Source organism: Bombyx mori, chromosome 24, assembly GCF_030269925.1.
Source record: "Bombyx mori chromosome 24, ASM3026992v2".
In the NCBI taxonomy this organism is placed as follows: Eukaryota; Metazoa; Arthropoda; class Insecta; order Lepidoptera; family Bombycidae; genus Bombyx; species Bombyx mori.
In genome coordinates this window covers 15,493,127-15,509,561 of record NC_085130.1, presented here as the reverse complement: position 1 = coordinate 15,509,561, position 16,435 = coordinate 15,493,127, and the positions used below count along the sequence as shown (strand labels likewise).

The following is a 16,435-nucleotide window of genomic DNA, read 5'->3' as shown; positions in this document are numbered from 1 at the left end:
CTAGTACAGCGCAGGGGTCAATTCCCATTCAGGGGACTCGCCTTTCGGCGAGTTACATTAAGTCCCGGGGACGCCCCCCCTGGGCAACCGAAATCAACATGGCGGACGACGACCCCGCGATGTTCGTCCAATTCGTCCGGGAATTTTGCCCGGACATTATGAGTCCGTTTAGGGCCTACAAGGCCAGCTTGTCGACCCAGCCCCACGCATCGATCGCCGCCGCCGCGAAGGTCCCGACGATTCTCGAGTCACCGCTTTCCCCCCGCGCCCGCATCGATCGCGTCATCCGAGGCCGCTAGCTCCGGCTCCGACATCGAGTCGGAAATGGAGTACGAGTCCGCCGCGAGTCCGCAACCGGGAACCTCGGACGGGTTCACCACCGTCGCGCGCGGCAAAAAACGCGCCCGCGCTGTGGAACCGTCCACGGCGCCGAAACAACCCAAGGCCGCGAACGCGTCGCGGCCTAAGACCGTAATCACGCCCGACTCCCCCACTGCGTAACCCCAATCCCGCGCCCGTCCGCATAATTGCCGCGCTGCCGCCGGTCATCCTACAAGATAGGACCGCGTATCCCGTGTCTGCAAGGCACAAAACGTGAACTTCGTCCATGCGCGTAACATTGTATTGGAGTGTTGTAGGTGAAATAAAAGAGAACTGTTCAAGTCGACAATTCGTGTAATACTGTTATAATTTAGTGTGTGCAGTTACAAATATAAGGTTAGGTGAGCTGCACACTACACCTCCCCCTTTTTAAAAAAAAAGATATTATTACATCATTACTTTTTTTTTTTACTTAAACTAAATTACACAAAATATTATTAAATTTCATACTTTACTAACAAAAATCCAATAAAACAATATTTTAAGTTACAAACTTCTTTGTATTATTTTTATGAATGCTTTATTATCTTTATGCTTTATTATCCTTTAAAATTATCTACATCTAATAACCCCATTAAATCTAAAATAACTCTCTCAAAAGCAGTGGATGCCGTGGATGTGATAACCATTGGCTCCTTTGTACGGCTATTGGAATGCTTTTGAATCTGACAACTTTTACATTTCTTTACGTATTCTGATATTTCATTGGTCATTCCTGGCCAATAATAATACTTCCTAATATTATTTAACATTCTGTTTACCCCCGCGTGACCACTCGTGGGTAACAGGTGGAAGTCGTTTAGGATCACAGTCTTTGTGTCTTTGTCAGTAATTCTTGTCACATCTTTAATAACAAGTAACTTGGGAAAATCTTTCAATAGCGCATTTCCTTTATAAAATTGTTTACAAATCGTTCATAGCGCTTGCTTTTAATTATTACGAGCTCGTTTATTTTGATTTGCTTGCAAAAACGTTATAATTCTCTCATTAACACACTTACGGTAGACAACGATTGAGAAATTATAAAAATTGCTGATTTTTCAGCCACGAATTTGCAGTTACCATTATCACTAGTAAAATGTTTTAATTTTTCTATCTGTTTTAATGTATTTTTATTACAAAATAGAATCAATTCAACGCCGTCAATTGGTCGTTTGAGGATTTCCACTACTTTAGGTTGATCAGGCCTTGGAGTAGAGGATACCTCCGTAGTCATATTATTGTTGTCACAGTCAATACGTAACCTACGAGCATGTGCTCTTGTCATGACCGATACTACATGCTGTTGCATTTCCTTTAAGCTGTTCGATGTAATAGGTATCCGGCTCAATGCATCTGCAACTGCGTTGAGCAAAATTCACATGATTAATTATAATATTTAAATAAATATATCCCATCGACTCTAAATTACCACTAATTTCTTCGATAACTATCTTATCCTGTTGTACTAAATTCAATAATTTCTTATGTCGCGACAACCATTCATACTTGATTACACATAAACTAGCTCCACTATCGATTAATAAATTAAGATCGATATTACTATTTTTAAGTTGACACTTAATTACACAAAAATTACTATAACTAAAAATCGAATGAGTGCACTGTTTAGGTACGAAAAAACTCTAAGTTGTCATAATTATTTGTGTTATCGTTGCGCAAGTTGTCTTGGACATTGGACTCTTGCGTATTATGCTGTACACGCTGATAATGCATCGGCCGTCCGCGAAAATGCTGACGCCGGCGTTGATCGCCTGAGTGTTTACCTCGATTTACGATATGTGAAGTTCGTTGACCTGTACTATTTTCATAACAATTATAGTTACGATTATAATTTGTCTTATTGTTATAAAAATGGCTATCTCCTCGGCCTCGGAAACCTCTGTAGTTTCCGCCGCGTCTAACATTTTGGTTAGCTCTAAATTGCATAACCTGCTCTTGTGGGTGGAAAGACATAGATTGCTCGTCTACAGCAGCTGTAATAGCTTCAGATAAGGACGCAAATTGTCGCGAGGCGATGATAGTGCTGAGCCTTCTGTCGGCCAAACCATCGCTAAACCTTTTAATTGCAGTCTTCTCATTGAGGGGACGCAATACCTCATATGCATCGCGCTTCTCGTTAGCCTGAGCAATCGTGAGATTTACGAACAACTCCTCAATCTCAGAACCAAATTTTTCTATAGTCCTACGACCTTGAGTAACTCTAAATAATTGGGTTTGTAATGCTACAGCCGATTTTTTCGGTAACAAATAAACGCGAATATCTCCTACCAAACTTTCGATGTCAGTATACTTAGCTTTAAGGCGCAGTTTTGCACTAGGTGAGAGACGTGTTTTTAATACGAAATCTATTAATTTACTTTTACTGTCATCATTGATGAGCGAGCTATAAAGAAGAATACCATCGATAAGTTGATTTGTCACCTGCTCCTGGCCATTCATTACCGGCAACAGGGAAATTGCAGTTTTAATATCAAATGAGTCTGACATTTTTGTAGTACAATCAGAATATTCTATCAAATCTTTAGAACTAGTTTGACTACTACTATCTCTCAAAGAAAATAAACTCTTTATTTTCTTAAAATTATGCCGTATCTCATCAATTAATGTTTGGAAAATCTCACAAGATTTTTTATCTAATTTCTGATCCTGAATTTCTTGATTCAAATGAGTCAAAATACACTCCAATTTACTATATTCTTTTTGAGCTTCCTCTAGTTTTTTAAAACCTAAATCCTCTGTACGCCTATTTGGACCAAGTTTTACTATAATATATTCTCTTAAATATTCTAAATTAGCATGTAAATCTCGCAATTGTTGTGACATAATTTCTTTAAACTGAATATAAAGAAATTCCGCATGAACTTAATAATAACATACAATATAGAACATTAAAATAACGTAAAAAAAATTATTACAATATCAGAGCAAAAACTTACATTGCAGTAAGCACGTATTTACTGTCAACGTATAAGTAGGTCATGACGTCTTACGTAGCATGGGTGAATGAACTCCTCAGCATTGGACTCTAACTGACTCCTAGCTGCTCCACCTCGGACCCGTACAATTTATCTCCCGGCGCCCTGCATATCCTCTCATCATAAGGCTTGAGCATTCTCCCGGCTCCCGGCAGCAACACCCTTTTCTGTGTTCTTATATTGTTTTCATCGCTTTACTAAATCAATCTTCTGTAATTTGAAAATCTTCTTTCCTCTTTTCGTCTTCACAAACTTCTATTCTTCATAATTGTATTTGTTCATAATTTATTCAGCTACTCTCGTAATTTATGTATGTTGCAAAATTTTAACTGCTGGCTAAGGGTCGCCATGTATTGGAGTGTTGTAGGTGAAATAAAAGAGAACTGTTCAAGTCGACAATTCGTGTAATACTGTTATAATTTAGTGTGTGCAGTTACAAATATAAGGTTAGGTGAGCTGCACACTACAACATCGCGCACGGAATACAAATTAAGATGGCCACACCGGACGACCACTTATGCGCTCCAGGAGGGACGCGAACCTCATCAGGCAAGCATAACCGATAATAAGTGTGCACCGGGTGCACAGCGGTCGCGACAAGTTTCCATACAATATGGTGTATACCATTTCATTCCATACACCGCGGAAGGCCAACGTATTGCCTCAAGTCTCCGCACCATTTGCGGCCTATCTGGGGTAACGGTCGAAGCCCCTTATAGACGTGGCACTCTCGGGCAGTGCCACCGATGCCAACTTTACGGGCACTCGTCGCCTAATTGCCACGCGCGCCCACGTTGCGTTAAATGTCTCGGCAACCATGCGACAGCAGACTCCTCCGTGCTCAGTAAGTGGTAGCACGACGGCAACCCGGGCTTACGATCGTTATTCGAACGAAACTGCGATTAAGAAACAAGAACAATTAAACACCAGGAAATTTCAAGAACCTTTGCAAGAAATACCGGCGTCTCTGAACGAGGTTTAAAGAACGAGTGGCTCTCAATTATTGTACAATGCAGTTATAAACGAATACTGGAGTTTAAATGGATAAAGTCGTGGATACTATTAGCGACCAATATTTTCTTTAATATGAAATGTGTTCAACATGAGAAACACAATATATGGAAAATACTACTGAAAAACCCTTGAAAAATTTACATCTAAACATTTCATGAAAAGCATTTTGATGTTGTGTGTGGGTTGTGTCTGTGTCTGTGTGTGCTTATGTGTAAAACATGAATAGCTGTTAACATTGTCTTGTTCACTTACATGTGCCATGAAATATTCCTATCTATTCCGATATTTTTTCAACCCTTATAATATACCTAAACCTTATTAGTGGGCTTAAATTGTTTCTCCAATACATGATTACATTTGATAATATTCCCCACTGATTATTTTATTCTGAATAAATATGACATTGTTCCAACAATTAACAGACACTAAAAATTAAAGCATATTACATACCTTGGAGCACAGGTTGAAATTTTACATAAAAATCAGTTTCTTTACATTATGTTATGGTATTCATACAACAATATTTAACAAAAAAAATTTAATAATTCAATGTAGTTGTCCAGTCTTCATCATCATATTGAATAAATAGCTTTCAAAATATCGATGCCTTTGCTGTGATGTCTACATCAAGGGCACTAATGAACTGTTTTGCTGTCAGTAATGAATGAGCCTCACAAGACCCCTCCCTATAAACAACATCATACAGTAGACTCCTTTATCTAAGGTTTTAATAGAATGTGGAAGGAATCTGAATTGTCTTACTTGACAGCTCCCAATAACAGACTAGCCTGTAGTTGTATGTGTATTTTAAAATAAAATCTATTGAAATTTTTTGTAAACTGCTTTCAAATATTCACTCATTGATGTATTATCAGCTTCCATATACAATGTTACTTCCAATAGATCATCACGCAGCGATTTGCAGACCCTCTTAAGTGGTTTAACAAATCAAATCCTAAATAAATTATTAGCTTCTAAATTACTTGACGTGTCTCTGTATAACACAGTCCCTCTTCGAGTAGTCAGGCAAAGGTTGTGGCTCACAACAAAAGACAGCTCATTTGTCCCAGGATTGATGCAAAGGAAGCCTTTTTCTGATGAATTGATGCCTGCTTCTAAGGGTGCCTTGACATTGATAGGAAATTGTGCATGGGCTGACCTGGAATAAAAGAAATTCTTTTACAATTATTTCTATCAGTCAGCCCAATTTCTGTGGCACATAGGGTCTGGATACTGAAAAGAAAAGCCTACACCGTATTACATATGCATCTCTTTATTACCATATTATTATATTATAGTATCTATTAACTATCCTGTCTGGTTGCAAGAAGCTAGTTCTTTTAACACTAACATAGGGAATTGCATGAAAATAGCACATTTGTACTTTTGACAAAAAAAACTGATTTACAAATCGTCATGTAAAGCCTAATCAGTGTTTGGTGGTACCAGGACCCATAAATACCACAACATAGTTAACCATAATAATATTGTCAATAGTTATGGACATTCAGCTTGAAAAATGGTAACTGATGTCAATTGTATTGTGTAATTATTTCACTCTGTCAAGTATTATGACAAAACCCTCCCCAAAGAAATACGTCATAACTGAATCTTACAAAAGCATTTATTTAAATCTATCAACAGAATAAGAATTAGTGATTTTAAATAGTCATAAATAGTTTATTTAAAACAAAACATGACCCAAAAGCTTCCCTGGCACTTGTAACAAATAAATGCTAATTTATTTGTTTTATAGAGTAGTCTGCTTCATGAGTTTAATGAAGTTTTAGTGAAGCGTGGGGTCCAAAAAAATAATGTTAGTAGTAATACAGAGCTGCCACATTACAAATGCAGTAGTGGAAGTGTGAAGAATGTCATGGAATGTCTAATGATGAGATTTAATATTGAAGATATGTGCTACCAGACAATGAACTGCAATACTTAGTTTATTTTGAAAGTGCTAATGTTGGCTTCATGTGTCGAGTTGTGTAAGTGCACTTCTCTTGATCTGGTATGAAGTGAGCGGTATACTGGTAGTAGGAAACAATGATGCTTTTGCTCGGTATACCACCTGGTTTGATTGTTGCGAGGAGTCTAGGAGTTTTTCATATTTGATTTTATTCAAAAATTTCAGTCAAGACACCAAGTCATTAATCCATATTTAAATCAGAACTATTGTACAAATTGAAATCTCAATCAATCATGATCCAGTTGTCCTATACGACAAAAACTGTAAAAATGCTGGCACCTACTTTACTGTTAGAACTCGACCCAAAATAGTATTGCTTAGCTGTGTGGACGAGCTCACAGCCCACCTGATGTTAAGTGGGTGGCTCCAGTAATGGAGCCCATAGACATCTACAACGTAAATGCGCCACACACCTTGAGATATAGTTCTAAGGTCTCAGTATAGTCACAACGGCTGCCCCGGCGTTCAAACCGAAACACACCGTGGAAGTCAATTGTGAACATTTGTTGAGTACGTATTTCATTAGAAAAATTGGTACCCGCATGCGGGATTCGAACACCGGTGCATCGCTTCAACACGAATGCACCGGACGTCTTATCCGTTAGGCCACGACGACTTGTTACACGATGTCACTCACTCATGGTAGAAATTTATGTGCACGTGGTAGACACGTCCGCATTTACTAATATTTGTTTGCAATGCAGAGCAATGCAAACAAATATTAGCAGAGATAGATAGAGATATTGCAGAGCAGTTACAGTAGCAAATTAGCAATAAGCTATGCAAGAGCAATAGCGAAACTTATAGGCACCCCGATTCAATTGGAACACAACGGCATGCCTACTAAGCAGGTGTAGCTTCCGGCAATTAATAAAAATTCCCATTTTTTACTCACCAACGCATAAAAACTCCAAGTCTTCATGATAACTGAAGTCTGGTATTTTCGGATAATATCCTCTTCTTTCTGTTGTGTACCAACGGCGTTCCAAACAGGAAATGAGCGCCAAAGTTTCGGTGAATCTTCGACATTTTTTTTAAGGGATTTTATTACCTGGTAACTTAGACCTTTAAGTCATGTCTATTTTTAATTTATATTCTTAATTTTATGAAAATATTATAATATGAAATGAAATGAAGATGATTAATTTGAGACGTTAATCGTAACGTAAATCTTTACATTTAATTTCCTTTGCATATTTTAGTACCTAAACCCAAAATAACCATGAAGTAGATACTAATTAGAGGAGTCAAAAACCGAAGCATTAATTACCTAAAATGGAGTGATTCAGGATTGAGAGGTGAATGGGGAAAAAACCAGAAAAATCCTTCGACGCTCAATATCAGTTTTTTAATCGTTGCAAAATCTTCTATTTTTGTAGTGTAATCGTAGAACGTTGAAAGTTCACAAAACAATTTTGAATATGCATGACAATAGCTGCTAACTTATAAAAAATCGCATTTCAAATGAACTTCTTGTGGTGGTAATTATTTTAGTGTTTTTTTTTTTTGCCTAAGCTGATAGCCTTAGGAGGCTATTTCAGCATAACTGTGGCTAGTAGGTAAGCTCACGGGGCTCAAACCTGACGACGATGCTAACACGAACCCTAGCAAGAGCCGTGCTTCGCAGAATCTACCACCGGATCGGAAACGCGACCCACTGAGAAGATCCGGCGAGAAACTCAGTGGGCTGTGTCTGAGAGTTAATTTACTCGTCGAGCCCTTCGTCGCAAGCGACGGGTTCGACGAGAACGGTGACCGGTGCTTGAAGTACCTAAAAGCACCGTTAGTGGATCGGGAGGATCCGAGGTGACGTGACCCTTTTAGTGTTAGAAACTTTGCTCTCTTTTATTTATCTGATAATAATAGAAGACGACCGTCATTTATAAACGTTATTTAGTGTTTGAACCATCATATATATTAAAGGTAAGTCTCAGTTGTTATTGGTTTTAATGTTTTTGATAAAATAAAAATACATGAAAAAAATCTGTTGTTTTTGGGGATATTGGGGACGTCTCAGGTACAAATAACAACGCAAATGGGGTCAATTGGGATGAGAATAAGTAAAATGGAAACGATCTCAGTATAAATAGGTACAGGTTTGTAGGGTTGTCTATGTAGTTATAACAATATTTTTTTTAATTTGTTGGCAAGAATCTGTTTTATTCATGATGTTTTTGTCTAGAACGTTTATTCTAAATTATCAATGCAGTGTTATTTTATTTTTTGACAAATATTTATATTATCAGTTACGTATTGTTTTCTATTTTTAGATATGCCTCGCATGTACATATCAAAGAGTGCAAAGCTTTATATTTTGAGACAATATGATTCCTTAATACTAAAAACAGCAACAGAAGCCTATGAAATGGGGAATAAGCCTTTAGTTGAAATAGCTAAGCAATTTAGTATAAGTAAGTCGGTTTTGCACAGACGTGTAACAAGAACAATGAAATCTCAAGGTGGACAAAAATGTGTAAGTAATACACAATAAAATATATTAATATTTGTTCAGAGTGGGGGTATCCACTTGATTAATCCATGGAATAACCGACACACTAAAGCCTTGTTCGGACTAGGCGAGTATTTTAGTCGAGTACCGAGTAATTTAGTGGCTAAGCTACTCGCTACTGCACAGAAATCGTTCGCATCACGGTCCAGTAGAGTACACAAGTGAATAGTGTTTTGTAAGATGAACAGGCTGCAACGCAATAGAGTGAATAAACTGATTAAGCTAATTGTAATGGCTATTTTAGAAGAGGTGGAGGCTAAACTTCCGTCGATTTGTAAATTCACAGTTTTTTTTTTTTGTCATAAATAAAAAGCTTTCTGCAAAATTTCAAGTTGCGGAGAATATATGAAAAATCGTCAAGGTAGACGTCACAGTTGACGTTTCACGTTCCATTCACGTAAGCGTAAGCGTGTATTTTGTTAAATTATATGTCATGGTTTTTCTCGAAATATATTTTATTATTTTAATATATTCACATAGTAAATTTGTTGTAATTAATGTGCATTGCAATTGTTTCGGTAATAAGCAGTTATATTGACTTTTTACACAAAAAGTAACAAAATGTTGTTTATACTGTGGAACGGAACGTGAAATGACGTATTTTTTTAAAGCGTCTTTTTATCTGTCTGTAATAAACTATCTTTTTAAATAAGATTTAAATATAAAATAGTAAAATTGCTCGTGTTTTGGAAATAAAATTGCATAAATATTCGAAAAATATCGAAAACCGAATCAGAGCACCCCACTTTCCATCTGGTCTTGTCTGCCCTACCCCTAGAGTGTATATAAAAAACCGGAGGCGCGGAGGGAGAGCAGTCCTCGCCCGCTCTGACGGAGCACGGAAACAGTGCGAGGCAAAGCGGCTGATCAAGCCGAAGCTGCGGAGCAGAGCACGGTAGTTTTCCAATTACAGAGCATAATGCGACTTAGTGACGCACAATGCCGAATTATGCTGAAGCTTAATTGGAAAGTGAATTAGTTTTCAAATGGATCAGCAGAGTGCGCTAAGTTAGCACAGTTTTAATTAGCATTGATTATTTCTAAGAACTACGACGAAACGAAAGCCTTACAATTTTTTTCAACATTAAATAATATTACTAACGATAATATAAACAAAATTTCGATCAATGCCAACTTTAAGAAAAAAACACTTGTCAATTTTGTGTCACTGAATCGGTATCGATTGCGAGTATCACGCGAGAGCAAAACTTTTGAGAGTGCTCGATTGTGCGAAGCGTTGCTGTAGTTGGAACATTCAACGTTGAGCATTATGCCGCATAATGCGCTCTTGTACTGTAATTGGAAAACTACGCACGAGTGACTGTGCTTCGGCACGCAAGGGCGGAAGGGCTGCTCTTCCCGCAGCGCCGGAGATAAGGCGGATTCAAACTTAAGCTCCCTTCGAGTTTGACTAAATCATGCAGTTTTAATCTAAAAAATTAACCATGGATATCTTCATAACCATGGAGGTCTGCGGCTTGGTGATGGTGCAGTAATACACACCTTACCTTACACCCTTCCCTCCTCGACTCAAAAATAATGGACCACAATTGAAAATTTACTCTATTTTGACTAAATAGTGCTATTCTAACCTCAAAACATTAACCATGAATATCTTCATAACCATGGGATTCCGCGGGGTAGGAATAGTTCAGGGGGTAAAACTTTAGAAAAATTGATACCCGCCTGCGGGATTCGAACACCTGTGCATCGCGTCATACGAATGCACCGGACGTCTTATCCTTTAGGCCACGACGACTTCACTGGATTGACTTGACTAAATTATTTACTAACCTACTCGACTAAATTTTTGGTGCTCAGACACATTTAGCTACTAAATTACTCGGTACTCGACTAAAATACTCGCCTAGTCCGAACAAGGCTTTAAACTCTTAACCCAGATAAAAATTTCAGCCCCTAAGTACACACTCACCAAGAACGAACAAATATAAACAGTTTATAAGAAAGCCCGCTCGTTGGAATTTAGGTGCTTACTCTCCCTTAAACAGAATGCTTTGGAACTACAACAATGTCCACAGTAGCGCGGTCTCCGTCAATGTTCGTTCGGAGTTGTACGATTGCGCTGAACTAATTTTAAGTGATGAAATAGATGTTTTTTTCTAATTGTCTCACAACTTACAGGAAGAATCTGTCGCGGATCATTACTCAATTAAATATAAACCAGTTGGGCCGTCTGTTTTGGGTTGTACATTATTTATTGACTTTGATATCGATTTAATATGATTGCTTATATAAAATTTCTTATTTTATCATGCTTAAAACATACAAAAATAATAAATAAAATATATTTTATAGGATCTCAAGAAAGTCGATGCCCCAAAACTATTATCTATATATATTTCAATTCATTATGGAGCCCTCATCCGAAAAATCGGACACCATTTTTCGGTCGGAATCTATTGATCATGACACTAATCATAAATACCTCTTTAAAATATGTCATCAAAACATATTTAGACATTCTGTTTAGATATTTCGGGAAAAAGGCTACCGACAAAATCTCTTCGGAACTATTTAAATAAAATAGTTTTATTCCGCAGTGAGTAAAACACTATTGTAAATTCGTTAAATATTTAATAATTAAGTGATTTTAGAGAGGAAGTCATAAGGAATGACGTTTGTAATTTTATTAATGAATAAATGTTCTGTAGGTGTTTTTTTTTTCACGCAGTCCCTTGATAAGTTTAAAATTTGAATCACTCTCAAGTGAAAGTGATTCAAATGGTGCGGCGCACCTTCCTTGGGGTGCGCTGCGGTAGTGTGTTACGGACTTTAGAGTCAGCAAAACAATTAAAATAGATTGTAATAGTCTTAGAAATCTATGCTTATTGATATTTGAGTTTTTTGGCCATTATTTGCTAATTACATATCCGGCCCGGGCGACGTGGCACCGCAAAGACGATCCGTTGGTAGACTACTTACTTAAGAGATACAATTTTTTCCTTGTCGTCTAGTTCGTGTCCGTCTTTTGGGAAGACCATAGATTATACACTTAAGGGAAGACATTAAAAGCACTGCCTGCCGCTAGTCACGTCCGCCCTCGTTCCATTTCTCTTTTTTCTTTTCATATTCTTGTCAAGTCTCTGTCTTAGTCTATGTCTACGGACACGAAACTTGCGATGGCGACAGCGGCGCGACGGCGATGTATACAAAAGCATTGCACAGTATTGGGACGGGCACGAAACGGGCGATGATGGGGCGACGGCGACGCGGAAGCGACGAGAACAAACTACTTTGGTTTCGTCGCTTGCGCGGGTACACAGTGTTGTGTTCAGTTCTTATTTTAGTAATGGAAATTGATAATGAGGAATTTATAATTTAACAAGGAATTTAAAATTTCATTGAATGACACCTTAGCTCGTAATAAAGCGTAGAAAATTCTCCCAAATTGCGTCTTCGTTGATTTATTGGATGAACACCATCTCTAGGTAATAATAATTCTCTCAATAGGAGACTAGGCTCCAATAGTTCTCTTCGACGTAAACTCATGATTCGCACAACACTGCTCAAGCGCGACTGCCCGCCAGCTTGTTTCGTGCCCGCGCGAGATATCGCTGCCTACCCGCTCCGTGTCGCGTCGCCCCGCTGCCGCCATCGCTCAGCCATCGCAAATTTCGTGCCCGTAGCCTATGTGTAGTCGTTGTAGATCTTACGTCCTGTCAAAGAGGTTGCACGCCACGGCACCAACTAAAATGTGTTTTACCAAAACAAACAAAATCAACTGTTAATTTTCTAGAATTTAACATCGATTCAGTTGCTCCATATCAATTTAAAAAAAGGCTTCATTGATTAGATTGATTGAAGTCGTGATTTATGTATTAGTGTTATGACTTATGATTATAATAAACCCCATTCTTGAAATATCGATTCAGTGTTACATATCGACTTAAAAAAACAACTTTATTAAAAATAAATACAGAGGTATATTCTTGGATAAATCGATTTCAGATCGCCATCCTTGATCCACGCCCAACTCATGTTCACTAAATGACTTTCACGATGAAGGACTTAATTGTAATTTGCGTTATTTTTTAATTTTATTTTTTATTGCTTTTATGAGTGGACGAGCTCGCAGCCCACCTGGTATTAAGTGGTTACTGGAGCCCATAGACATCTACAACGTAACTGCGACACCCACCTTGAGATATAAGTTCTAAGGTCTCAAGACTCATAAACAAAATTGTGCGTGGTCATAACATGCGGCTGCGCCCGCAAGCTCCGTTGCTTTTTACTTTTTAAGTTTTAGTCGCGAATAAACTCTACGATTAACCAGTTGCGTTAATTTTATTTTTTATTTGTTTTATTTAGACACACCAACAGCAATACACACAAAACATTCAAGCTTAAAATTAACATGTATAAAATTAAGTACTGGTATGTAAGCCAGTTACAGGCATATACAGCAATCTCTTATAACATACTATGACATGTTAATTAATTATTACAGTTATCTCACTTCCGATAACGCCTCGAACCATTGGTCAGCACTACCAATGTAACCGCTAAAAGTCTTATCGCACAGTACAACTGTTTCAGAGCCGCCTGCGTCAACAGCAAATCGCAAGCCGCCGCGGCTTCGATGTCGAGGGCCAAGCCCACCTTTGAGTCTGCGACTATGCACAGTGTATCGGTACACCCACAAACAGCCCACTGAGTTTCTCGCCGGATCTTCTCAGCGGGTCGCGTTTCCGATCCGGTGGTAGATTCTGGGAAACACTGCTCTTGCTAGAACCAGTGTTAGCAACACCTCTGGTTTGAGCCCTGAGAGCTCACCTACACGCTAGAGTAACGCTGATGTAGCCTCTCAAGGCTAACGGCATGAGCAGGGAACAAAAAAAGTGCGTTCGTACAAAGTACACATGTCAAAAGTGAAACTTCTTTGGCGAACTAATTTATAAGTCTTGCTTATATTTATACAAATCTAAAACTTTACATTTCCGAGACTTAGAGGAAGGGAAAAGGAAGATATGTTGGGAATTTAATTGTCATCAAAATATTAAGTGTTGAAAATTAATATAAAATATATACAGTCAAACCTGGGTAAGTGAGAACTGGATAAGTGAGAAAACTCTATAAGTGAGAGTAATAGCCAGGACCCGTCATTTTAAGCACCCAAAACCTCTATTAGCGAGAAACAGACACCTCTGTAAGAGAGAGTCGTTTTTCCCTCATGGACCTCCGTAAGTGAGACTGCTACTTATCTATACCTCTATAAGCGACAGTCAAGCTTTATTTATTTATATTATTTAGAGGGAACAAATGACAAAGCAAATTACAAATTTAACATCTGCTATTTTATGACTCATTCTTATATTCGTGGAACTTCCTACCGTTGTTTTTGTATTGTTTTCTCGTCAATATTGAACCTATTCTATTTCGTGCTTCGATCAACAATAGTAACTAGATTTCGGGTCGGTGCATAAAATCCGTCTCGTCAAATAACAGCGCACTTGAAATGTGAGCTCTTATTTTGTTTAGTTCACTTCAAACACAGCCAATGTCAACCCGTCTCACAATACCGCAGTGTGTATTCAAAAGTTGCAAAAATAAGGCCCGAAAAAGCAATTTAACGGCCGGAATATCTTACTTTCGGTAAGTACATGAAGTATTAACTATATTGTAAGCTTTAAACTTATAAATAATATTAAATTTTGAACAAAATTACCGATTTTTAACCACCGCTACAAATGTTGGCCAAGGCTCGGCCAACACATGGACAAACTTTTGCTTAACAGAACAGTAAATACATGGAGTAGATTTGTGATGTAATAATTTTTTAAAATTTGGTAGCAGCACTTCAAAATTAGTTGGTTAAAATTGGTTAATGCTGCTTTTGTGTCTGTTTGTTGGACTCTCATTAGATACTTAGCTTTCCATTTTTATTTTAGCTTTCCTAGCAATCACATGTACAAAATGGATCTCGATTGTCGCCAGAGAAACAAGAGATGACTTTTATAAGCCAGCTAAGATCTCCCCTTATTGACACTGGACATCTTTGCCTTCCGTGCTCACGGCTACTGAAACGTGGCCGAAACATTGTAATAAAAATACCACGCTTGAAACCGTTTAAACGTTGTTTTATTATGTGCACTGGTCGCGAAAACTTAAAAATATATATTATACAAAAACGTAACGCTAATAAAATAATAAGTAATGTATAGATACTAACAAACATACATTTCCAAAACATAAAAAGTAAACAACTAAACTTTTACTTTAATTCATTAATAAATTATTTTTGTGTTAAGCGCGACTCCCTTACCTCCTGTAGTAAATAGAAATCGGCATTTCAAGAAGCAAAAATAAATAAAGCAAAACGATGTTAGTTCTCAGAGCAATTAAGGGAAAAGTTACTTTATTTGTTGCAGTTTAAGATTGATTTAACATTAAAAGTTGTTTAAAATATGTCTTTTTATTGGTAAGTGACAGGAGTAATTTATTGCTTTGCTCGTTTTATGTGACGAATGATCGTAAGTATTAGATAATGTTTTGGAGATTTGTGACTTTATTACTAGGTGCCATAGTTGTTATTAGTTTGAACGTAAAAGTGTTTCAAAACTTTTTTCTCCGTTTGTTAGTAAACGAATGTAGCTATATAAGTATATATTCACGCGGACAGTTTTTGCTTTAATTTTGTACGTATCCCTTTATCTAGTTACTATTGTTGATCGAAGATTTCGTGGAACTAAATAACGTTGTTATTTTATCGCATTATTTTCGAATGGACAAGTGTGCCTCTGTACCGTCCTGTTTATCGGACTTACTCAGTTTATCGTTAATAAATTGCGAAGGAAAGTTCTGTTCTGCATCAGGTCAAAACGCAAAATTAAAGTACTGTCATTAAGTGACAAACTTAAAAAAAGTGAATGCGTTTGAATCCGGAAAATCGCGAAATGAAATTCAGAGGGTGCATTAGCGAGAAACTCGGGTTAGTGAGAAACCTCTATAGGCGAGAATGAGATTGTGCTCCCTTGAACTCTCGCTTATCCAGGTTTGACTGTATTTAATTTTTTTAATTTATTTCTTCAATATTTACATTATTCGACGCGATTTCTATTGGTATTGTTGTGACTAAAGCATTATGATAAGTCAAATATGCAATATAAGTTCGTGTTTCAACATTATCTAAATATCTTGTAAAAATAGCATCTATTGTCGTTCCTGAATTTGTAGTTGATGTGTTTGGATTATTATTTAGCTGTAGACTAAGTTTTTCTTCTAGAAAGTTAATTAATGGTTTGGAATTATCAACTGCAAAATTAATGTTAAAGTCACCACCCAAAACTGACTAATTTAATTTCATGCTATTTGATTAATGTTCCAAATTCTTTTCATTTCATTTTAATTCTTATTAACATTTTTCACAAAAAATTTATAAAATATTAGGCTGGTATGATACATTTGCCTTTCCAGTTGGAAAAATACAACAACTACTACTACTGACATTTGACAAGTACTTCATTTCAATAGTAGTTTGATTTACTGGCGCCGTTTCTCATGTTTCCGATTGAGTTAAATATGACACTTCCGTCGCATACCTGCGTGACGTTACATCTGTAAAAA

The 16,435-nt window shown here is 37.3% G+C and overlaps 1 protein-coding gene and 1 long non-coding RNA gene across 3 annotated transcripts in view; one reads left to right on the top strand and one right to left on the bottom strand.

Moving 5' to 3' along the window:
• Positions 1 to 657: 657 nt before the first annotated feature.
• The window catches only part of LOC110386639 (uncharacterized), a 34,972-nt gene continuing 19,194 nt past the window's right edge, over positions 658 to 16,435 (bottom strand). Inside the window, exons 1-2 of one of the 2 annotated variants that reach the window (XM_038019821.2) lie at positions 7,238 to 7,349; positions 658 to 5,532 (exon numbers count right to left, since the gene is read on the bottom strand). In XM_038019821.2, coding sequence (XP_037875749.2) covers positions 1,990 to 3,207 — 1,218 coding nt within the window. In that variant the 5' untranslated portion in view covers positions 3,208 to 5,532; positions 7,238 to 7,349 and the 3' untranslated portion in view covers positions 658 to 1,989. Of the gene's footprint in view, positions 5,533 to 7,237; positions 7,350 to 16,435 lie in introns of those variants that run through there. The other variant, XM_062675861.1, reaches the window with a different exon arrangement.
• On the top strand, positions 13,904 to 14,943 carry LOC134201334 (uncharacterized). The gene is made up of 2 exons (XR_009976563.1): positions 13,904 to 14,464; positions 14,761 to 14,943. It is a non-coding gene; the product is annotated as an uncharacterized LOC134201334 (long non-coding RNA).